At 37.5% G+C, this 25,482-nt stretch overlaps 1 protein-coding gene across 1 annotated transcript in view; it reads right to left on the bottom strand.

Annotated features, from left to right (window-relative positions):
* The window catches only part of LOC102229862 (synaptic vesicle glycoprotein 2C), a 28,821-nt gene extending 9,627 nt beyond the window's left edge, over window positions 1-19,194 (bottom strand). The window contains exons 1-4 of the mRNA XM_005803982.2: window positions 18,954-19,194; window positions 12,095-12,847; window positions 4,181-4,361; window positions 2,907-3,058 (exon numbers count right to left, since the gene is read on the bottom strand). Coding sequence (XP_005804039.1) covers window positions 2,907-3,058; window positions 4,181-4,361; window positions 12,095-12,692 — 931 coding nt within the window. The 5' untranslated portion in view covers window positions 12,693-12,847; window positions 18,954-19,194. The remainder of the gene's footprint in view (window positions 1-2,906; window positions 3,059-4,180; window positions 4,362-12,094; window positions 12,848-18,953) is intronic.
* Between the last annotated feature and the right edge of the window lie 6,288 nt (window positions 19,195-25,482).

Genomic DNA, 25,482 nt, shown 5'->3' with positions numbered 1-25,482 from the left:
TCTTATAACATGCAAAATATTGATAAAGTGAGCATGGAAGACCACTAAGATGGTTTATCCATCCATCCATCCATCCATCTATTATCTAACAAGCTTATCCTTGCAGAGTCATGAAGGAGGCAGTCATGGTTTACACATTGCACCTCATATTTCATCTGACATACCCTTTAAATTTGTTGCTTGGAAATACTGTATATCTTTAGTCTTTAGAATTCCTTGCAAAATGTTTTGTTTCACTTTATTTGCCTTTAAGCTAGAGCCTGGATGTACTGGGGGCGGGGTTAAATTTTAAACGCCTCCTTAAATTGGTGGTACAGAATGTAGATCGTTCTTTAACTAACACGACAAAATAAAAAACTAAACTGCAAGTGCCGACTGACTTGTGTGCAATTTTATACCTATCAGAATATACATAGATTCTTTAGAGACAATCTACGTAAGTACCTGAGTTAAGAATAAGAGCACAGTGAGGCAACTACTATCCTTATAATATGACAACAAAAGACCTGACAGCACAGTGACCTCCTAAAGACGTGTCAAGTTCTGTTTTTAGAGGGCTATCGTACTAACTCTATATCAGTGTGCTTCTGCCCATCCTGATGAAAGAATATGTAGCAGAGCTCAGGCAATAGCATGTAATAAAACAAGCCCTCAACTAAAACTCTATCAGTGGTCCTCTCGCTCTCTCTCACTCTCTCTGTGCGTGTGTGTGTGTGTTTTAACTCGACTGACCTCTTCCAGTGTCAGATTTTATTTCTTTCACTTTCCTAGAGAAAGACCTGTGTGTCTGCTGTACTCGTAAAATCTCCCCCATTGCAACGTGTAGCAGTGCATGAGCACACAAATACCCACAACACACACACTGCGCTTCTGTCTGAGTGACGTCACAGGTTGGCTAAAGCATAGGCTGGTCATAAATCACTTCTAGATGTAGCTTTGTCCTATTAGAGCAAGGAGAAAAATCTAATTATGCTTGATCAAGAAGAACACTCTGCAGAGACGGAGAGAGGAGTGGTAATAAAAGGAGGGGAGCTGTGGAGAGAACAAAGCAGGAGGAGATAGGATCCAGTAAAAGGAAGGAACAGCAGGTTTAAAACCAGGCAAGAAATAAAAACAACACGTGGTGGAGGGAGATAGACCGGCATTTATTAGTTAACTCTTAATGAGGTGACGTGCAACCTAAACTCTTTAATCCCTTCTTTCAACAGAATATTTGTTTTAGCTATTATTATTCTGCTATTTAAATTCAACAAAATCCAGAACAGCATTTTTTAAATCATCCTGTTCTAGTGTGAAAACCATGCTCTACACAAAGAGATAATTGTAAAATCACCAGAAAATAACATCTGCCATCCTATTGAAACATGATAGAGGGGATAATTCAGTGCAGGAAATGCAATACAGTTCATGTCAAATTTAATTCAAAAATTCTTTATTAATCCCGAAGGGAAATTGAACGTTGTTATAACCCATATTATCCTACATTCTCCAAAGAGTTGTAGATGTAGGAACTCCTGTTTTTGTCAGTACTGCAACAGACCTGAAGTTGAGATTTTATTTGGTCTTTTGAAATGTTAATCAGCTGCTCCTGAATGTAAAACAAACACCCTGCTGCTATGGCTACGCATCACAACAGCTGTCCAAAAGTAAAAATCCTTTCAACTATGCAACATCCAAAACAAGAAGAAATAACCATCAAAAAACTGCAATGTTTTAGCAAGAAAAGAATAAATGATAGCTTTTAAAAAAGAATAAAGCAGAATGAAAGCAATAGAACCACTACTTCTGTATATGCTGCCACCTTGACTTCAACATGGTCCATTTGCTTTCTAATCTAATAGCATCAAATTTAAAGATCTAACAAGCCTTTGGGATCACCTGAACCTTTGTTTGTTTGAAAAAATTGGTAAATCATATTATTGCCTTTAACTGGGAGAACAAAAACTGTTAAAAGGAGTATTAGAATGATCCTCATGTATTTCTTATCAGAGCTCTTGTGTAAAATGTTCACTTTCCTGGCATTGAAGTACAAAACACATTTTAACATTTTAACTAATTTTACTGCTTTGCACTGCAATAAAAAAAATGTTCAGGATTGTACAGTTGAATTAAGTCATTGAAACATTTTATTTATGTGAAGTAAAGAACACAAAGCAAAAAATAATAATAATAACTTCCTTCAGAACTGAAAGACGAATAAATGTAAAGTAGCTGGCAGGACAGTGCATTCTTTATCAATAAGTTTGTTTTCATCGCATCCTGAATTTTATGTTATCACAGCCCACTTTACATATTAAATTATGCTTTCAAGGCCACATTTACACTTTTGTAGCACAATATTCTCATTCTCTGTACTGCCACAATTTCCCATATTTTTAACAGCTGTCCAAGTTAAAAGACATGATAATCATTGTTAAAGTGTTAACAGCAGCCTCCAGGGTTCAATGAAATATGGCCGTATTCGGAAATGACCTCACATTTAAAACTGGAATCTCCTGACATCCCTGCAGCCCCTGCAGCCTGTCTTTATAATAACCTCCACATATTTCTCTCCTGACTCTCAACTTTCCCAGTTGGATGACACTGAGCGCTTTTAGGTGATTGATTCACATGGCAGAGAAAACAAACACCTCAAACTTTAATTATGGAGAGAGCAGGGGCAGATGAGTAACTGTAGTCAGACACTTAAGTTAAATTGTGTACTGCTACACTCAATATGTAAAACAAGGCTTTTTAAAAGCATAACCGGCAGTTTACTTCAGCTTTTATTTTATTTATTAGGTCTGGGTGCTTTCTACTATTAATGAGCTGATTGTCTGTAAAAGAAACTAACAGAACCATTTCATTTTAAGCTATTTTTTCCATCTGTAAGTGACTCCTTTATTTGGGTGGACCTGTGAACTCACCGTAGTGCGGTATAATGGCCCAGGCCATGGCAGATGCATAGATCTCTCCAATCATCCAGAACATACACAACCAGCTGAGGTGTTCTCCTCTTTTCTCTCTGGACAACACCTCAGCAAAGAAGGAGAAAACAATGGGCACGGCACCTCCTATCCTGCAAGAATGAGAGAAAAATCCCTTTAGAAAAAGCGACTTTGCACCAATCAGTAAAAATTGTTGAACTTCCCTAAAATACCTAGGTTTTACAATGCAATTAGCACCCCTCTTTCATTTCTTTTTTAAGCATGAAAACATGGCAATGATGTGGTCATTACTAGGTTAATTTTAAAAAGTGCAACAAAATAAAGGGCATCATATGAGTTTGTGTCCATTTATTAATCCAAAGTACTGAAAATACTCAAGCTGTCTGAATACTTTCTATAACTTGTTTAGCAACAAAAAAGTGATTAAATAGGTAGGTCCACCATTGATTGCTTTGCTTAAGATTTAATGAAAACATAGGTTGTGTAGGGATATAGTGGTATATGTGGATATTCTTATAATAGGACTTAGATTGTCTCCTTTGTCCCTGATATTCAAATTCTGAAAAGGCATCGTTTTCACAGATCTTTGCATCAGCAAATACAACACTTGCTTCATCTGTTTTATGATATGTTTACTGATATTCAAATTTGTCAGATTGCAAAGATTATTTTTGGTGGTGTTGCTTTTTTTTCTGTGAAACTGTTTGGCCTGTTTTCATATAACATGACAGAAAAAAAGCCTGAATATGAATTTGCCTCCATTCAGGGACAGATCTCCTTCTGGCCGCTGTTTCAATAACTCTGAGAGTCTCTGGAGAGAATGATGCAGGTGCAAATACTGAATTAGCTCTGTAACAAACAGCAATATTGCCAAGACATTAAATCACAGTCTGTCAAGTGTCTGATGAAAGTGCAAGACACCCTTTATAGTTGGCTCGAACGAGAAATAACCATTGTTTAAGACTAAAAAAAACATGATACACCAATAAATATTGAAGCAAAGTTTCAGAGGATCAAAAATGATGCATGAAGTGAAAGTATAATCAAAGGAATCTTGCTGAATTTTTTTGAACGCAAGAACGAAGAAAAGTTGGGAAGCCCACATCTAAATTATTTGTCTCACAAATTAAATCTCTGACTGACTGAAATGAGTGAGCTGCCAGTTGCCCCACTGACGTCGAAGCAGATTTCTTTAGTGTCGCCGTCTACTACTTTACAAGATTGCGTCTTAACCTTGACATTATCAGACTTACCCGAAGCCAGCGACTACACGGCAGAGAAGGAAGAGTCCGTATCCCTGGACAAAAGATGACAGGAAGGCAAAGAAGCCATTCGTGGACATGCAAATGAGGAGACACTGTCTGCGGCCCACTTTGTCAGACATTCCTCCCCAGAAGAAAGCTCCAACCATCATTCCCAGGTACACAATGCTGCCTAGAAAAAGAACAAACAAAGCAGCGTTTTTATTTCCCTTTACAAATTACACAATGTATATACTAACAGATTGAACTCTATTATATTTGTTATTATAACCTGTCATGTATTCAATATATTATATTAAATATTACGAAAATATTTTTGTTTCTTGACCCATTTTACACTTTTTCACATTGCAACCACAAAAGTGTGAAAGCAAAATTATTCTTCTTAGATTAATTTTTAGATTATTATGCAGAGAGGCTCCTATTATTGGAATCCAGAAAAGGAATTAGAACGAACTTAGAATTCAGAAAATCTACCTTAGCAACTACTTCTTAGATTCCTTTTCTTCCAACCCAGAAAGGGAATTAGACCAGAGAACACTTGCTTATACGTATCTGGCAACTCGGAATATGAGTATCTAGTTTATATAGTTTGGATCAACATTATTAGATTTTTTTTTCCTCTTTTGCTCTTTCCTTTGGTTTGTTATTTTGTTTGTATTTCCTTTTAAGTCATGTAAAGTACTATGTATTGCCTTGTTGCTGAAGGTGTGCTATATAAAAGGATACACATATACAAATCAGAGGCGTTTTATGGATTTGAATTCAGCCATCAACTCTGGCCATCTTTCCTCCTCCTGCTGAAGAAAAGCATCCCCACACCATGATGCTGCCAACACCATGTTCCACCAGGGGGACAGTTAGTTTTTCACATAAAACCTTCTTCCACGTGTCACAAGTCTGGTGGCAAACTGCAAACAGGATTGCTAATACTTTTCTTTCACTCCCATTTGCAACCTTTCAACAGATTGTCCCGCCTGAGCTGTGGATTTTTGCAGCTCCTTCATAATATGTGTTTGTCTGTTGGTTTGGGTGGACAATCCTGTCTCAATATGTTCGAAGTTTTGCTGTTCACAAAAGTTCTCAAATAAAACTCAGAGGCTGGGCTTAAATTAACCATAAGTGAACTGAAAATTGATGCATCTTGAGGGATATTGATTGAACAATATTTTATTTAACAAAATGTGGCAAATGTTAAGGCCGGTGAATACTTTTTCAAGGTACTGTATTGGAGTCACGATTGTTTCTACTACAAACCCATTTCTGCAAAACTTTTTTTTTCATTTAAAATTTGTTCAGGAACACACAGAAAAAAGTGCTGGTGTGTGTATCTTCTTATGCGACAACAAATACAGAACGAAGAGGATAAAAAAAACAGACTTTGAACAATAAAAAGAGAAATGTGAACTACAATCCAGGTTAGTTTAACAAAAAGAGCCCTCAGCTCTCTTTTAATCTTGGTCATCACTGACAAGATCAATGCTCCAACAAAACAGCATTGATTTCTTTCAGTGATCATCATGAATTTGCCCTGAGGAGAAAAGGCCACAGTGCTGCTTCGGTTGCTATTGTGTGTCATTTTGTGCTGCTAAGAGCAACACCAGCTGCATTTCTCTCTATTTTATATGCTTCATTTTCAGAAAGAAACATTATATTTTAGAAATGAACATTAACATGCATTTACCTTCGTTAATAGTCATCAACTTCAAGAGATCTGATTTGGACATTTTTTTTTTCTTTGCAGTTGATTTATAAGCAACTGCAATTGCAGTGTATTAAGGAGAAAAAGCATTGACTTTCAGTCTTCATTCATGCAGGTGTATTCTCTGCTGAGAGCAGACACCTTTTTGACAGTTTTACTGCAGATCTTTTAGCTGAGCTGGCTGAAAAATGTGGCATCTTTCTAGTTGCCCATTAGAAGTCCACATAAATTCAATTTCAAATACAACAGGCCTCTTCAGTAGATGCACCAGACTTGCGTGAGATTTAAAAAAATCATATATTCACAATATGTAACATTCAGTGAACATTTTAGGGAGGTACAGAGTGGACCAAAAAAAGGATCTATTTCCTGCCACTTTTAGACTCCTGAGAATCCCCCAAACAGTGGAGCTGTAAGTTCATTGCTCACACTCAATTGCATAATGAATTTATTGATGTTCTGTCCCAGTCGAGCTCCACAGTATCTTTCAGCATGTTGTCAGCAGGGCTGACACCAACCAAGAGGAGACTACTGCACTGTAGTGAAATATAATCCAAAAATAGCACAGACATCCTCTAACACAATTCAGTTTGTGTTCTATGAGACTCCTGCAAAGATATTATGCACCACCTCCCCCTAAACTTCCACTAGATCTTCGGAGTCTGTATATTTTCCTATATGTAGATGATAATTTAATCTATATTAACTTCTAATAACTGTTCATTTTACTAGGTGAACTGAGCGACACCTTAAGTCATTTTGAAGACAAGTGTTTGGTAAAGAAGTAATCATACCAAATTCACCTCAAAACTGGCGTTGGATAGTTTACTTTAAAATAAATGGAAATACCTTTTTAAAGGAAATGAACCAATTCAACCGGCTCTAACTAAAAAGACATTTAATCAAACATTGCTGCAGTTCATTGCTGCATCTGTTTGAGGATGTGAGCTGAATCTGTTTGGATTAGAGAAAATTTCTAATTAATTGAACACTTAGGAACAAATGGTTAAATGTTTTCTCAGTTCAACCTCAAAAACTTACCAGAACCCCAAAATTAACGCAACATTCGTGTTAGTGATGACTGCATGCAGCCAGAAGTCAGCTGACACAGTTTGTGAATTTTAGTTGCTGTCTTTTTCAAAAAGACAAGCTTATAGATTAAAGCTCAATATTTCGATATCTCTGCATTGATGAAGCTGCTCCTAAGATACACACCTGACTTTATAGGTGGAGACCCGTATGGTCTGTCAGAGCCTGGAGACTTCTCAGGCAGAAGCAAAAGATGCACAACCATGACAGAAGGGTGAGGGCAGACCCTCGCTCGTTGTTTTCTGCCCTGTCACCAAGGAGCCCTCCGAGACGAAAGAGCACCGAGCTGCATCACGACCCCCTCTATGATTTCATGCTTTGATGCTCTTCACTCATAGCACCACAAACTGTTTCAGCACCACACAAAAACAACCATCCTGTTTTATTCATATAACTTTGTACGTTGTACTCCCTGTGGCATCGCCTTGGTACTTGTATCTGTCAGTCTTTCTGTTTTATGTTCCATTTCTACACTTTCTCTTTCATCCAGTTTGTTTTTTACTTATTTCTCTTGTCTCTACAGAGTTTACACTCCTCTGATCTCCTCTCTGTTTTAGAGTATTTGCTTTAGTTTCCTCTCTGCTTTTTGCACCATCGGCGGCTCCTTTATGCTGAGCAGCATGTAATCATATTTGTACTACATCGTGCCACTTTGATGGGATTCATCCCTTCACCCTCCTGCCAGTTTTGTTTCAGTAAAGCAAAACTGAAGTGTTCAGCCAGTCATTGCAGAAGGCTCCAGATACAAATACAGGCATGGTTAAAAATGAGAAAAATAAGGCAGTTTGACAGAGGCAGAAATCCATTATAAAGTTTTGCAGAAAGGCTTAACATTTGTTTACATTGTCGTCCTGTGAAAGTTTGTTATATCACCTAAAGATTGTTCTTCTTTAATTCAACCATAAAACAATTACATTTTACAAAGCAGGGACTCCTAAAATCTAATTTGTTTACTTTTGTGATGCTGTGGCTCAGACCAGACTTAGGTCTGGGGACTGAAATATCATGAAAGAAGATTTATTTAGTGGTGCTGAACCACCTGTGATCTGGTGCTCTCAAGCCCATAGAATCAAAGATACACTCTTTGACTGTCCAAGCAGTAAGCAATTTTATTGTAACCATTTATCAACTCATGAAGATCAACACACATCACTTGAATTGAATGATCTCTTGTCTTCCCAATTTTGAAGAGTGGCTAGCAAAAATGGCCTCATGTGTCATGTCATAGTTTTGCCCCAAGAAAAAAGACATTTATTGAATAGTACTGAAATTCGCAAAACTCCGCTCAACTTTAAAAGTAAACTAAAGTATGATTCCTTCAGTTAGATTTATTTTAAAAGGTTTTTTAAGGGAAGCAAATTTGCACCACTGGAGATTTTGAAAAAAATAAAAAATAAAAATTATTTTCTAACAAAGTAATTTTTTTCATCAAATAAATATATTCAGATTAAAGGTCAGAATTTAAAAATATATTTTTTTATGTGAAATGGCACAAATATAGTAAAATGGGAATTCATTTTAAGGATTTTCACACTCTCAGGGTTGCCACAAAATCTGTCCAGGAGGATTGTTGCAGAGGGTGCTGGAGACATCAGCTGTCTTCTTTAAGATACCACACTAAGTCCCGCCACATACACCCTCTCTATGCCCAGCCCTCCAACACCCTGAAGATGAAAAAAATATATATTTCTTTGACTTTAATTCAACACACATGCACACAAAATCCAGAGCTAGCTGCACTACTCAAGCAGCCTAATCTCTGCAGCGATGTTGGGATCTTACTGCAGTTTAGCCATGCTCAGCTGCACCAGGGCCACACAGCTCCACACATTCAACCAGCAGGCTTCACACTGGGACGAAAAGTGAAAAATAGTACGAGTGCTGTAGCAATGGAGCCAAAGAGAGAAGTTAGAGTACAAAAAGTGTACACGAGGTCAGCTTACACAAGACAAAGATGAAAGGAAATAAAAACAGTCAAGTTTACGAAACTAAATGAGCCGAGGGGAGTCTCAGGAAGGAAAAGTCAGCCTACAAGAAGAAATAAGTAATGATAGGGTGATGCAATCCCTTTGTCTGTTGTGTCAAAGATAATAGCTGAGCCTCTCCCTCACTGGGTTGGTGTACTACATACTATCAGTCTCCACCTCATCGTTTCAGTCCGCCTACACCTCCTACCCCATTACTCCTTCCTGAGTTGGTAATCTCTCCTCTTCATAGCTCTCTCCAGTTACATCCCTCCCCGTTTTTTCACGTGTTGCACTGCATATGGTTCTTCTTCCCTTCTATGTCTTTCCTTATCCATAATTCTTGCTTATGGTATTTACAGCATCCACCCCCTGCAAACCTGCCATGCCATCATGCATTCTGAGCCAACGGCAGAGGCTTTTGTGAATTATCCCTTTTATTTTAGCTGAGTCCTTATGCTTGCGTGACTGTTTTATGGTGAACTGAGGTTCACACGACACCAGTGCAGATAGAATCAATCATAGCATTTCAAAACGTACATTTCTCAATATCTGTATTGCTTTTGTCCAGAAAATGAAAATATAATTCGCCTTTTAGTCACTAATTTATTTTAAAATGTATTAATGTTTTGGTAAGCAGAGGAAAATCTTTTTTGCCTGCGGTAAACTTGCATGGGTCAATTACCTTCACAGCTAACTCTACATGCAGACACGCTCCTGCTCTCCAACACATGGTATTCCACTTCCTTATTTCCATCTGTCACCGTAAATGTTGGAAACGCATATGAACCCAGGTTATTCAGAAATACAAGCTGCACAGCAAAACCCAGGAAATGTTTGTATTATTAGGAACAAGTCTACTGTTATAGTTCTGGAAAAAGATCTAACTGTATTCAGTACATAAAAAGACATTTATGGCATAAGAAAGAACACATTTTTTGTGATGCTTATATTTGAGAGCACTCATCAGGATTTCCTGTAGCTTTCTTCAACAATAGCTTTTCATCTGCCTCCTTTTCCAAGCCAGAAATACAAACTGTGTAATCCTGAAAAACATTGCGCTTTTTCAATTATCCTCCTACTTAGGCAACATTTTGCAAATAGTCCCAATAAAATACATTTGTGGTTGTAACATAACAAATGTGAAAGAGTTCAAAGAGTTAAATGCCTTTGGTAAGTACTTTATATTGAATATTATTCCAGTGCTACAGGTTGACTTTAAATTAAAAGAATAAAAAAATCAAATGTAACAAAATCATGATATTTATTTGTTTTTACTTTGTGTCAGACTTATCTGTTGTGCTTTGTCTATTGATCACCAAGTTCTCTGCCTGTGTATTTTTATACCATCCCTCCATGTCAGTGAAATGTCCAGACTGCCCTCAGTCACAGAGCAACAAACACTGCAGAAACGGCTTTTTTTTTTCCTATTATATAATCAGTACTTCCACTTCAATAAAATCACGCTAAATCATGGAAAATCTAAAACCGACACAGTGGACATGTTAATGGAAGAAAAGACTTGCAATGCATCAAACAAAAGAGCTGCTTTTTTCAAACTTATTTCACACTGCTTCCATATTTTTCTGTCGTTTCCCATACCGTGCCAAAAACAAAATGTTAAATCTGCTAAATGGTACACGGAAACCAAGCATCATGTAATACAACTGCTAAAACAAACTTTGAGATGGTGAAAACTATCTCTACTATAACTACTGTTTGAACTCCAGTTTAGCTTGGTTTGTGTTTCCACTTGATGAAACATTTAAATCTGTTCATTTTGTATGTTCACCCACAGATATAGAAGATAACTAGCTGTTCATGTCAATGTTTAAAACACTCACAAAATATGAAGCAGATTAAACTATGCTACAGTTGCACAACAAACTAGCCATAAAATGGGTAGCAACAAGGTCACAGCAATCATGTGAGTACATACGCATACACACACGCACACACACCTACTGTGATCATCACTAGAGGAGGGGCCTAGGGGGGCAATCAGAGGAAAAAAGATGAGAAGGATGGGTGAGAACAGAAGATGAAAAGAGAGGCACACTGAATGGAGGATGACAGGGGATAAAGGAGAGAGGTACAAACAAGGGGAGGCAGAGAATACGAATATCTACTAGGTTTATATTGCTACAAGAATTGAGTATACAGTAATAATTCAAAAGGCACTTTTTAAAATATAAAGTTGCTGCACAGATACATTTGTCACTTCAATTCAAAACATGACAATTTGTTCTGTTTCTCTTTTGGAACACTAAAAAATTGTGTTCAAATTCTTTAAGCTGACTTAAAAAAAGAGTAAGCAATAAAAATAAATATGAGTATGCATGCCCGTCTTTGATAGATTTCCTGGCTGTAACTCAGATTTTCAACGTTTCCATGACTCTGTCTGCATCAGGTGTTTTGCATTGTCATGCCTTGCTGTAGCGGTTAGTATCTAAGGGCTGTAAGTCCGATTTAATGTCCTCTCTACTCTGGTTCTGACACAGCAAGTCAAATGCTGTAAACAGCTCTGCAGTGATGGATTATACACCTGCAGCTACTGGGAACGCTGAAACTCCACTTCAACTCACAGAGTACACAGGGAATACCAGCTTGTCTCTTAAGCTGCACACACACACAGAAACCCATACACACAAAACACACAGAGACCATTGGACTGAAACACTTCCAACACGACATTTAGGATTGTAGCCAATCTTCAGCTGGGCTGACATTTAACCTGCACTGATATTGTTTTCAGCCAGGTGGACGTTGTCCTGTGAGCTCCAGCAACTGTGTGGATCAATGCAACACATTTCCCTGATTCATAATCATACTAGCTGTATAAACATCCCTCCTGGTCAGGTGCAGTGTTGTTTGCCACCTCAAATGCAAATCAGACATTTCAAATTTCAATTTAATAAGCTTGAGACGATGTGTTATTTTCCTTTCAGGGAACAAGTAACACTAATTTGCTTTGGTCTAATATAAAATTCCGATAATATACATTGCTCTTTGTGACTGTAAGGTGATAAAATGTGAAAAAAACATTTAGTGCCATAAGTACTTTAATAGTGTTGATCATTTGCCTGCCTTCCTGGATGATATCAGTAGAATATACCAACAGCAAAATCTAAACACCAACTGGGATCTTACCTAGCCATCCTGAGCTGGAGTTTGGGACACACATGTCTGTCTCTGCACTGGGCAGGACAAATCCCACCACAAACACTTCCACACCATCTGACATGAGCGCCAGTCCCAGTACAAAGAACAGCTGCCACTGGAAGCTCCCATGGCCACACTCCTGCATGATCAGCTCATACTGCTGGGCCAGCTCCTCTTCATCTGCCTCCCTCTCCTGCTCCAGCTCACTGTGGTCCCTCGTTGCATCTGACATTGGCTGTCCCAGCGCCACCTGTCCTTCCTTATGCTTCTTGTCTCCGGCTGAGGGGATCCCCTGGTACTCCCCCTCATAGATCTCATCCTCGTCATCATGGCCCTCCGTGGCATCGCTGGAGCCCTCCTCATTGTCACGGTAACTCTCTCTTTCGTGTCCTTTCTGGTTGCGGTAGAAATCCTCATCTTCGTCCTCCTCATCCTGGAATCGCGTGTAGTTGCGATGAGATGAGTACTCGTCCGCAGCGCGGTCGACCACCTTGTTGACTTTCTTTGCTGTGTGCCGCTTGGCCTCCTTCACCATGTCCTTGGCTCCCTTAACCAGAGAAGTCCTGTTATTGTACGTGTCCTCCATAGTGGCTCTAAATGTTGACCTTTTCTGGCAGGTTGGAGGGCTGAATGCAGAAGGATGGAGATTTGCGGCTATCGGAGGATCTAGAGATGCTGCACTCTTGAGTTACAACAGGAGATAACCCTCAAAGTCTCCAGCAATCACCGTCATCAGCTGGGCTAAAAGACACAGGGGAAAGATAAATTACAGACAAATAAGTACAAGAAGGGAACAGGGAAGAACAGATTGGAGACAAAAGAGAAAGAAAGTCAGATCTAGTGAGATTCTTAATAGATACCAGCACTACACCCATAATCATCCTCTAATAAAAGACAACTTCCCACTGATGGTTCATAACCTCTTTAATCATCCTCACATTCTTCTCCCAGGCCTTTTAATCATTTGGATTGATGTGAGACAGCATCACTTTTTTTTGTAAAGCTCAGTTTTTATTTAAATAAAAATTCAATTTCCAGAGAGTCTCTCCTTGTTCTATATTTCATGAGCTGGCATTGGTTCTGAGGCGGTGATTATTTCAAGCTGAAATGCTGAATCTGCTGACTCACAATCGGGTTTGTGAAAAGGAATCTAATAAACAAGGATCAGTATGAAATTCAATTAATGGGACGCAGGCACCCATCTGTGCGCTTATCTATAATGTTATTGTCAAATGACTTAATGTGTACGTCATACATATTTGCTATGTCAACATTCTATACCAATTCACTGTCATGGCTAAGCGTGATGTGCTTATTTAATCTGTAGAGCGCTCAACCATAGATAAAAATAATAATTTTCAAAAAACATTATTGTAGTAACATGAACTCACACTAAATAACTCTAGAAAATTTCAAACTTCACTGGAAACATTTAATCAACAGGATTGAGGAAATACCACATTAAGACATAATTATTTCCTACAGAATCGACTTTGCTAGCCTGAAGCATTTCATTAAAACATCCAATAAGTAAACTACGTTCTGTTTTACAAATGTGTAAATATGACTTGAGACAGAGGAATGTTGCTTTTAGCTAGCGGACACTAATCTGGACTAAGAACCATATTTATCTTGTAACTACACAGTTAGCAGGATGCAGCAGAAAAGCGTGGAAACTACGGGGAGTGACAAGTGCCAGATTACAATAAATAAATAACTTACTAAATAATTATTTAAATGTGTCATTATTTTTGTAAAACTAGAAATAAATACAGACAAAATAAAAAAATACAGAATTAATTATATGTGCCTCAATTAAATGTTTTGATTTTATTTTAAAGGCTAGGTGTAATTGTTTCATGATTTAATAAATCATTTCATGTTCCTGTTCTGGATCACAACATTACATAATTTAACCTGCAAACTTCACCCATCAAATTCAGTGGGCAGGATTAGACATTTTATTACAAGTTTGCTAAAACTCTGGGTTAATGTCTTTACTGTCTTTTGTTCTTTGTGCAGTATTAATGGCACATTTAAATAATTATTTTATAAGTTATTTATTTATTGTAGCTTAGTACTCTTCACTATTCATAGGCATCTAGGTGTCAGAAACTCTTAATAACAATTATTAAACACTATCTGCATGCCAACCTGTAAGGAGTACATGGCATGTCATTTGAAATACCACCACATGAAAAAAATATGGTGGCTTCTATCAAAAAGCTGAAATATATTGTCTTTCAGTTAGATATTGATTTAAAACATAGGGCCTAATCTGCACAGGGTCCATCTGATACAAATCTATATTCTTTCATGGCTATCTTACATAAATCCCATAGAAAACTTCTCTCTGCATGTGTTGATCATGTGGAATATAAAAGGCCAGGTCTGTCCAAAATGCCTTGTGGTTATTTGTGGCAGAACAGCGCTGAACAGGGAACGAACAGATTTGGGAAGTCAGAACAGGCAGATGATGCAGATCAACACTTTTTAAAAAATTTATAAGGCTATAAATTCAGTGACGAAATAAAAGCTTCTTAAAACAAAAAAATAATAATAATGCAAAATATTTGTATTTTATTAATCACAGTTTTTTTTATGTTGTTTTTATGGTAGATATGATAGAAAACATCTAGCAGCTTTTGATCAAAAGGCAGTCATTAAACGTGTCTAAATACAGTCAGGGTATTTGAAGAGTTACATGTGTTACATCTCATTTGTTACAGAAAATATACCAAATATTTTATGGACCAAAAAAATATAAAGCAATTGCATCCATTTGTAAATGAATTTAAACATCATGAATGAATAAAGTTCTCCTTCCTAAGTGCAGACTTCAATAAAATGCCATTTTATTTATAAAGCGCTTCATGAGGAGTCTGCACTGGGAACTAACGTTCAGAGTAATGGCAACTAAACATTTAACATTAAAAACTAAAAAAGTCCTGCCCCATTGTTAATGTATCAAAGACTCTAATATATTAAAAGAATTATGAAATGTTTTTGTCAAAAACGTTTCATAAGGTAAGCTGCATAATTATGCGAAGGGTGGGGATGCTCAGAGCTGCCAAGTGTCTGTGGTTCCATTGAGTCTAAGAGCTCCTTGCTGCTGCCTCTAATGAACACTGAAGCCCTGTCAGGAGGACACAAATCACAGGACCGTCTCCAGCTTCCATAATGCAATTTTACTGGGCAAAATGACATTGCTTATTCAAGGTGACTTTGCTAATCTCTTCTGGCTCAAAGGAAGGGTTTTGTAGTAACGACTACCCCCTTTGTTCAAAGACTGATGATGTCTGCATTGAGGTTGGCCTTCAATATTAACTATTGCAGCTTTTTTTTGGAATCTAATTTTATTTTATTTTTTTTTAAATCTCACTCCTGATCCTTCCAAATAGATGCATACTGTTTAGTTTTTTTCCCTTCTTTAAACAACCAGAAATGTTCTAATGGATACATTTTAGGTGTGTTGAGGGAAACATTGTTCCCTCCTATCTAAATAGTGAAGTTTGTTAAGGAAAACATACTAAATTCTGGCCGCAGAGCTCCTTAATTGCACATGTCAAAGTTCGGCAGTGTCACTGAACTGGAATGATCTGTTGCTTTAGGATTAAGGCAAAATGGACAATTTTAGCTTAATAAACACGGCATGTGGTGGATCTTGGTGAACCCTGTCTTTCAGAGAATCAACCGAGTGTACGGTTAGGCGTGCTGTCAGCCGTGATGAAGGACACCCTCGACCACACAGGCGACCCGCCCTCACCTGACCGCAGCTGACGAGACCCCGACATCTCAGACAGCCTGAGCAATCACAATCAAATTCTGTGACGCCACTACTGCCATTTTTATTTTCTGTTTTCTCAAACCACAATCTGTACCTCTCTATCTTTTATTTTCCTTTTCTACAGGTTAATTTCCATGGATGAATGGATGTTATGATCATTTTATTTTATAGTAAAGCTAAGTAAGCTAGGTGAAGAAATGCATTTTAAAGAAACTTTACGTTAAGTACCATGTGGCCATTAAGAGAAGACGAAAGATTTAGATTTTCGAGGTTCAGAGCTGCATATCCAATTGTCTTCATTCAGGAGAAAATTTAAGTTAAACTTGTTATAGAGACCCTTTATGTTTTTCATAAAATTGATCTATTTGACAGTTTCTCTGTAGAGATTTGTCAAAAGTGACAGAACAATGGAGGTTCAAAAAAAGAGAGGAAGAAATACAAAATAAATAATCAAAACAGTGATGGTTTTCGATAAGCAAGGTCCTTCAATTCCTTTTCCTACATGTTAAAACTATTTCTCTGTGATGGGATAGTGGAATACTTTAATGTCCCTCTTGAAACAGGAATTCTTGCAACCTCAATAAGATCCGACCTATCCTGCTGCTTTCAGACAGGAGCGAACGCGCTGAGATCCGATGGGCAGTTTGTTCTATCAGCATCAGAAAAAGCAGGTCCGTTTCCTAAGTGGACAGAACCACACATGATCCCATCGACACAGAAAGCCCGTGACCTCATCTGGAAAGCGGAGGTAGCCTGGGACGTCTCCGGTCAGGAGATTTCATCAAACACTGATGCTATTACCAACTATAGAGAGAAAGAAGAGAGGACGGTTGTGGAAAATAAAGAAAAGTTTAACGCTGGGTGTTTCATAGGAATTATATCATCCCTGGACTTTGCCACAAATTATAAGCAACTTCACAAGCTCAAATTATTTTAAGCTATGCTACATCATGCAAAATATGCAGAGCCCCAGACCAGGCTGACATTTGTCTTTCTAAAGTAAGAAATGTTAATATTAAACCTATATTTTCTGTTATTTCAGCTGAGGGTTAATAATTTCTATTATGAAATTTTCTGATCCAAAGTAAAATAATAAAAAAAGAATTTAAATCATAAAACATAAAGGAAAATATAAGTGTAACCTTCTCTGTCACCGATGTGTTATACACTACAACTGGTGGAGTTTAACTAACTGATGTAGAATTTTAATATATTTTGTCATTTTATTCAACATCTATGTGTAGAAATTGCATAGGTCCAGCAGCTAAAATACATTTTAAAAATAATTTAATATAATTTATAAAATGTACTTAATCAAGAAATAGTATTTTTTTTTACTTAACCACTGCTAAGATTAAGATTATTAGTAATGACCGTCTCAAAAGCTAAGCTTGCTGGCAAGTTAGCAAAGAAACCCCACTAAACTACTTCAAGCAATGCTACTACACTAAAACCTCACCACTGGTCTTCACCATTCCTTACTAATAGGTTTGCACTTATTCATAATACGTGAATAAGTGTAAGTCCACTTCTGTCTTAGTTACCACTAGATGCAATTTTTAGTTGAATACTGTAACAATGCCTAAAAGGACAGTTAAGCCAGAGTGCTGCTGCTCAAGTTCTCGATAAAACCAAGAAGATAGAGCACATCACCCCAGTTCTACAGACTTTGAAATACTGTTGTTAGATTATAAATCAATGATTTGTCACTTGTCTTTCCTTGTATCAATGAATACCTCAATGAATGTGAATCATGGCTGAATTAAATCGAATATTTTTTTTTCACCAACAGAATGAATGTTTTATAGCTCTTAATATATGTTTTCAAGAAAAACAATAAAAAGGTGAAATAGTACTTTTTCTTTAGACAGAGTAAGAGTGTGCCTTGACACATTGCAACACAGCTGCTTGCAATGGTGACTTGCAGGATAGAAGGATAGATGGAAGGAAGGATGTGTGAATCGGATACTAACTTCAGCTTCATTAGGCAGCTCAGGTGTAAGACCCATCCATCCATTGTCTAACACCCTTGTCCCTAGTGGGTCGGGAGGGCCGCTGGTGCCTATCTCCAGCTAATGTTCCGGGTTAGCGGGGTTCACCCTGGACAGGTCGCCAGTCTGTCGCAGAGGTGTAAGACCATCCTTTCTTACCAAGCTTACAACATGAATAACACAGATTGGTAAACACTCAACCTCCTTGATGAAAAAATAACTTTAACTGACTAAAACTTTTCTTTTTTGCTTCCTTTTGCCCTTCCCAAGGGATGACACCCTGAGTGGACACCCATACTGTCCATATTAAACCACCACAGAGTAACTAAACAGACTCCTGTTTAGAGGAAAAACCTTTAATGAATTTTAAGTAAGAATAAATAATGCATTCAGCAGCTTGCAGTCACTTTACCCAAAGTTTTTTTTTTTTTTTGTCTTTTTCTTCGAGTGCTCTCATCAGTGTTAACCCAGCAGGGCAGCCATAGCGATGCAAACAAAGCACTTTGCCACAGATTTCCAGTTCACCGGCTGTGCGCCTGTCAATCGCTCGCTGCTTCTTCAGGTGCAATTCAGGGATGACTCAGTTGCCTGCTCTCACATCCTCTCTCCTGTTTTTTGGCGGCAGTGCAGAGTGCTTTAACCGCCTCAGGGCAGGCGGCTTCACGGCACAAAAGCATGAACGATCCGCAGCCAGCTCCGCTCCACGAATAAGACTTACAGTATAGCGGGGCTGCTATCACAAACTACACAACCTGGACATTAGAGCGAGATAAGAAATATTTGCAACTAGGCAAAACTATAGGTGGATTCTACAACGCGTATTTTATGTACTTGATCATTTTTGTCAGTTTGTTTGTTTCTTTGCAGACGTCTTCGCATTAGGGAGATTAAAAACAGGAAACAAACAAACGTCTAATAAATTAAGATGAAAAATAAAAACTTAGCCCAACATCTGCTATGTTTGGAAATGAAGCTGAAAAAGTGCAAACAGGGTGGCACGCACAACCACCAACTCATGCTCTTCAGTCATCACGTTCAGCAGCTTTAAAATAAAAAAGTATTTTCCTACCGTCTTTATGGCGTGAAGAGTGGACTGAGCTGAAAGTAACCCATTGCAGCACACTCCGTTATCCCTTCGTGGTAAGTAGTGAAGCTCTTTCTGGGATTTTTGTTTTTTTTTTCCCCCGATGAGGAGCAGGATCGGAGGAAACTGCCAGCGCACGACAGGGTTTTCTTTTCTTTCCCCCCCCCTCCCCTCCGATGCAGTCCTCTCTGGCTGCATGCAGCACTTCGGGAGATGAGAGAGTGTGGTTGCAGGAGAGCCAGAGAGAGGGGGCAGTGTAATCAATAATTGTATTTCATTGAGTGATGCGGGTAATTCCGTCTGATGGAACAATCTCGTTAGGAGACTGACGTGGAAAGCTGCAACGCATGAATGCTAAACAGAGAAGGAAATGTGACATTTTGGAAGTTAGGAAGAGCTGCTTGCTACTGGCTCTCTAACATATTGAACTCCAGCTCAGTATGTTTTGGGCTAATAGGAGCAAAGGCGCAATGTGCGTTTTGTGGTGGAAAATGAATTGCAAGTCTCAAAGACATCCCTAGTGAAGCATGGTAGCGGCAGTGGCATGCAATGTGGATTTTTTTTTTTTTTTATTTATTTTTTTTTTTTAATGAACCTGAGAAGCTGCTCGGAATTGATATAGCTGAGCTCTGTTGTTTATCAGCTGCAGAGCAAAGTTTTTAAATTATTTTGAGCAAATACTGACTTGACTGACCTCACTATAAGTAGAGGGTTATTTTGCAAATTCTTTCAATCGTGTATATTTTCTGCTTTTAACCTCCCTTCTGTGATTTTCTGGATCAGCCTTAATCATTTATGCTAAACACTATTTGGAAGTTCGCTTTGCACATTAGAAGCATCTCTGTAGCTGCACGTTGCATGTATATTTATTTCTGCCACCGTCCATAGTGCTAACAGATCAACACCTGAGCGTTTTAGCAGCTGAGTGGTTCAGTTTTGGGACTCAATTAAAAGCTTTCGTTATGTATTATTCATTACTGTCACCACTTCTCTCAAAATCCAGGTGCACCATTAAATATGTCCTGTGCATCATTCTTAAAGGAGCACGTTTTTGAAACACCTTTTTAAGCCTTTTCCCTAATTGCACATTATCTTCTGAATAATAAAATGGAAAAGAGAGCAGCGGTATATCTGGTGGGGGAAAAGATAGCACAATACACTCAACACCATAAACATTCACTAGATTTGATCTATAGAAAATAATATTTTGTTTCTTCTTTTTCTTTTTTTTGTTTTAATAGCTGTTTGTCTAAAAAAAAATCACAAATGTGTTTAGAAAAAAAACACTGAACGGATAAATCATTTGAATAAAGAGCTATAATATAAAGTTCATAATGATGATGCAAAATAGATTTGTTTTTCAGCTTCATATCACATCATGATGTTATTCCCTCATCAAAAATATACATGTTGAGTTGCTTTGATTCATTCATGGATGTTTGAGTGCGTAAAACGTTTGTTCTCACCAAACGCCACCTATTTCCACGCAGCTCCTCCTTGGAGCTGAAGACTCCAGCTGAGCATCTGCATCACAGATCAACTCTCCCCCACGGCCCACATATCCCTCCCGTTCCTCCAGAATCTGTAATTACAAAATTGGCTGTGGAATGTGAATGACAGTATAATTTCCTCTATTATCTCCTGGGACTGAAGAAAAATGTTGAACAATTTGAGAAAAGTTTTACTCATTTGAGAAACATCGTCAACTTTTACATTACTGAAATTGATTGACTACTTTGTTGTTATTAACAATTCATAAGGCTAATATTAAAATGTATAGCTATTGTTCTCTCAAATTAAGTTAAAACATGTTTTTGGCTCCAGGCTTTGCTCCGGGAATCTGATCACATTAAAAAAAATCGCATTCTCTAACTTCATTCATAGATAAAGTTCCCAGAAGACGCCATCATACACTATTCTCAGCTTGACCAACGAGAGAGTAAAACTACTGAATATCACATAACAGAGATAAAAAAAAAAATCTATCTTCTTTTTTTACAACTATTTCATACATTATAGCAGTCTCAATAGATGAGCTGACTCTTTAGCTGAAGTGTGAAACAGTGACTCCCTTTAAACCTGGTACTTCCGATCCTAATGCCTTTGAAACCGAGGACTGATTCCCTGAGAGAATAGAGGGAGGGGAATGAGGGGAATAGCCGACTGATGCAAGCACCAGGACATCCAGCTCTACAGTATTTATATCACTGAAGGCTTGAAGCTACACCAACACAGTTAGAGATTTTGCTGCACTGTCCCCTGCAAAAGTGATTGTGTATCTGGTCGGGCTATTTCTGGTGTAAACACCAAGATAGCAGAGTGATATTACGCGTGCATCATTTTCACTTCAAACATCACAGGATAATATAGTAACACTGTGTAAACAAAAGCTTGCAAATGCATGGATAAAAAGAAAAGTGCAGTTTTTATTACCTGAATTTGAGCCAGGAAGTAGTGACTTGGTGTTTAGGACTGTGCCATTATTTGTTCTGATTGTTTCTGTTGTAAAACAAATCTCCCTCAAGCCATGAGACTCCATTTACTTCTGCAGGAGCAGTGGGGAGCACTTAGCTTAATGTACAGGACAGTAGAATGACTGTCACACACACGCACGCACGTAAAGAGGCAGAACACTGCACACGAAAGAGACTGCTCTCTCTCTTATCCTGGTCACTAAAGCAAGCACACACGCAAAAGAGATGCTAAAGGATTTCCAGTGTTACAATGAAAACACTCTTCTAACATGTTTGAACCATAGCTGATAAAGATCTGGTGTAAAGTGCAGGACATGCAAACATTCAAAGCAAAATTATCAAATTGATTGCTATGTCAGCAGAATCTGGATTGTTGCTACAAATAATTTTTGTTCTTTATGCCTGAACTGAGGGGTCACATATCCGGCACACAACAACCGCAAAAAAAAACAACAGATAATTTTGTGCAAATGTTTGTAAGCACAACCAGCTCGACTTGGCTCATTTGTCACACTTCTACTGAGGCTGTAAGGCAACAGCCTGGATAAAGCTTGGAGCACTGACCCCGTTAGTGAGCAGATAGCCTTTGCAGCTAAGCAAGTCAAGTCAACATAATGAGTCCTGTTTGGCAAAATCTGGCTGTTTTAGCACCAGTTGAATTTATTGTTTCTAACTAAAAGTGCAATAAAAATAGCTCATTCAGGTTTTTCTTTTGGTAAATAATGCAAACATATGTATATGTTAATGAAAGAAATTAATTTCAAGCTAACTAGTTAAATGTACTGTGTGGTGGTAAAGTTTAATTTCTGTCTCACCTGACCAGAGCACCTTCTTCCTCATGTTTGTTGTGTCTCTATGCAGCTTGTGACAAAATACCAATGGGATTTCTTATGGCAATTTTTTTTAACAGTAGCTGTCTTCTTTTTTGTTTTCCAATAAAAGCCAGAATTGTGGAGTGCTCACCCTTGCTGTCAACAGCTACTCCTGCCTTAGCAATAAATGACAGTAGAAAAAATATTTTCCATTTTCCAACTCAGATGTCAGCATATTTCCCTGAGTTCCTGCTCATAATATTAACTTAAAATATTGGGTGTTATTACGGTAGTTAAACTTAAATAATACAGAATCGGCACTTTCTGTAAATTATATGTTTGTAGTATAATTTCTAGCTTTGTAAATTATATGTTTCTCTTTTGTTTATTACTCAGTGTTTAACTTCAGGTACCTAACTTGTTCCGTCCAACTGAATTACACCCCAGCGTCTCAGGCTATGCTGACTCTGACAGGTTTTCTTCCAGAGATTCTCTGTATTTAGCTGGTTGCATCATTTTCTCCATCTCTGATGAAGAAAACTGTTTTCCCCTGCATGATGCTGCCACCAGGATATTTCACAGTTTTTCACATTTATGGGTAGTTTTGGTTTCATTTAATCAGATAACCTTCCTCCACATTCTGTCATATTAAATGATATTAAAAAAAAAAAATGTAAAAAAAAATAATAAAAATGCCTTTACAAGTTAACTTTTAGAAAATCACCTTCTCTTATTAATTGTAATATATATTTATATATTTTTTTTTTTCATTGCATTTCTTGTGAAGCAAATTCCAGTCCTTGTTGTCTCTGTTCTTATTTGTTCTCCATGCGTGAAACTGATCACAAACTGGATGTAGCGCTGCTTCTGCCTGTGATCGATTTTCAGTAAGACACAATCACAGACTGCCATAACTCTTCAGGACAACCACTAATGGGCTGTCATCAATCGTAACATCGTCAACTCATTTTTCTCACATATGAGACAATAATGACCCCTCTCTGAAAGACAGTGGAACCTGAACGTGTTGTAGAGTTATTTGTCCCTGCTTGCTGTTTTCATATTAGTTTTCATTACTTGTTGATGGAGCAGGACTTCCCCCTTAGGACAGTCTAATCCATCACTTATTTTCTGCCAGTGACACCAATGTCCTTTGATAATGCTTGCATTAAATTCATCATAGCTGTTAAGGACTGCACTGTGCAGTCTGGAATCATTTTATACAGCATTAAACAACAGATGAGATGCAACAAGACAGAATATTTCCTTCTTTACATGTGGATGAAAATGATGAAACGAGATGAAGGGATCAGCTGGAGTAGCCGACATTAAACGCAGAGAGCTCACCAGTCAGCCCGAGCTTCTGTCTCAACAAAGCAGAAGCTCTGCAGTGTCCAGATTAGCTGTTGTTTATTTGAATTAAGACGCACAGCAAACAGATGCATCGCCAATGTTTCTTTCATGTTCTCAATAAAGCTGGTGCTGCAGTTATTCTGAATGGATCTCTGGACTACAGCAAATGCATGAACAACTACAAGTCTAAGCGAATGCATTTAAAACAACATTGGCGCACGTCAGTAGTGGGAATTATTCATGCAACATGTAGAAAGCTTCACAGATTTGTACGTTCATTTAATGAATGAGTGTTCACCTCTAGCTACATTCAAACAATTTCTCATTGTATTATCGTCTGATCTTCACAGAAAAGCTAATATGCGCACAATGGGATCTGCAATGTCAACAGTATTAAAGGTGAGTTGGTTTGAAATTGATAGAACACAAATCTGTTGTGTAGTCTTGCTGTGAAGGTGAGTTATGTCTCTTTACTGCTCAGCTGAGCACGATCAAGAAAGATACAAATAAACAACAGAGTTCTTAGTTTTATTTAGTAAAAAAAGTCACACACACACAATTTTCATTCCATTTCAAAACTATTCCCTACTTTCTACTGATCTATTGCAAAAATTCCCAATAAAACACTAAAGTTTATGACTGCAACATGATAAATGTGGGGAAAGATTAGAAACAGTAACACATACTGTACGCCATTCACTGTAAAAACACTACGTTACTGCAAACATTTGTTCCACCTACTTTTGCAAGGTCCTCTTTGGTCTCTTTTTTGTGTGTACTTGGCTGAGCTTAAATACCAGAGGGAGGAAAGCTAAATGGATTGTAATTATTGTCCTGGAACAGATTGAACAGTCTATACACAAGAATGTGAGCTGAGTATCATTTCAATTACACAAGATGCATTTTGTTTTCCAGTAGGAAGGCACAGCTTTAAAATGGGGTTTGAGTAATTCTAGCTCTAATCTAACAATCATCTAAAGTACCCGATTATTGTTTTGTCTACTGTCTGTGAGCTTTTAATTGAAGTCATTCTCTGTCGTCTGTGAGTAAATGCAACTCAGATGTATTCTGTTACTTTGCATTAAACAAGTGGATGTTCTACTTTGTCTAAATACTGATATGATTAATAATAAATTGATTAGGAATTAATACGTAATGCTGATTCCTTTGTTTTAATAATGGAAACACGAATTGCACACTTGTTTAATATGCCCTTTATAATGTAAAGGGGAATTAATTTAGATTCATTTGATTTATGTAAATTAATTGTATACAGATTATTTTGTTTTGATAACGGATACATGAATTGTACACTTGTTTAATATCCCCTTTATAATCTCAGAAAGACTGATATAAATAAAACACAATATAAACAAAATGTTGATTATTTATAATGTGATAAATAGTTTTGTGTTGTGTGAGCTGAAAGCTGTTAACTTATGAACTGACAGTGATCAGTCATATTTAGGTTCCTGTAACAATATCAAGGTTTGATTATAGAGAGAATCATAAAATCAAGAAATCTCCTAAACAGAACATATCTGAGATTAATAAGTTAAAAATAAATAAATTAAATTAAATTAAAAAATAATGGAGAAAAAATCCAAAAATTTAAGAGCAGATAAGAAACAAAGTTATTACTGTCTACCAGACTGGACATGGTAACAAAGCCACTTCTGAGACTTTGAGACTCCAGAAAGCCACAGTGAGAGATATGATCCACAAATGAAGAAAATACTGAATAGCGGAGAACCTTCCCAGGAGTGGCCAAAAAAAGAACCCAGGACAACATCTAAAGCACTACAGGCAACATTTGTTAATGTTAATGTTCATCATGCAACAACAACAAAGAAACTGGGAAAAAATGGCCTCCGT

This window comes from Xiphophorus maculatus, chromosome 12 (genome assembly GCF_002775205.1).
Source record: "Xiphophorus maculatus strain JP 163 A chromosome 12, X_maculatus-5.0-male, whole genome shotgun sequence".
In the NCBI taxonomy this organism is placed as follows: domain Eukaryota; kingdom Metazoa; phylum Chordata; class Actinopteri; order Cyprinodontiformes; family Poeciliidae; genus Xiphophorus; species Xiphophorus maculatus.
This window is presented reverse-complemented; position numbering and strand designations above follow the sequence as displayed.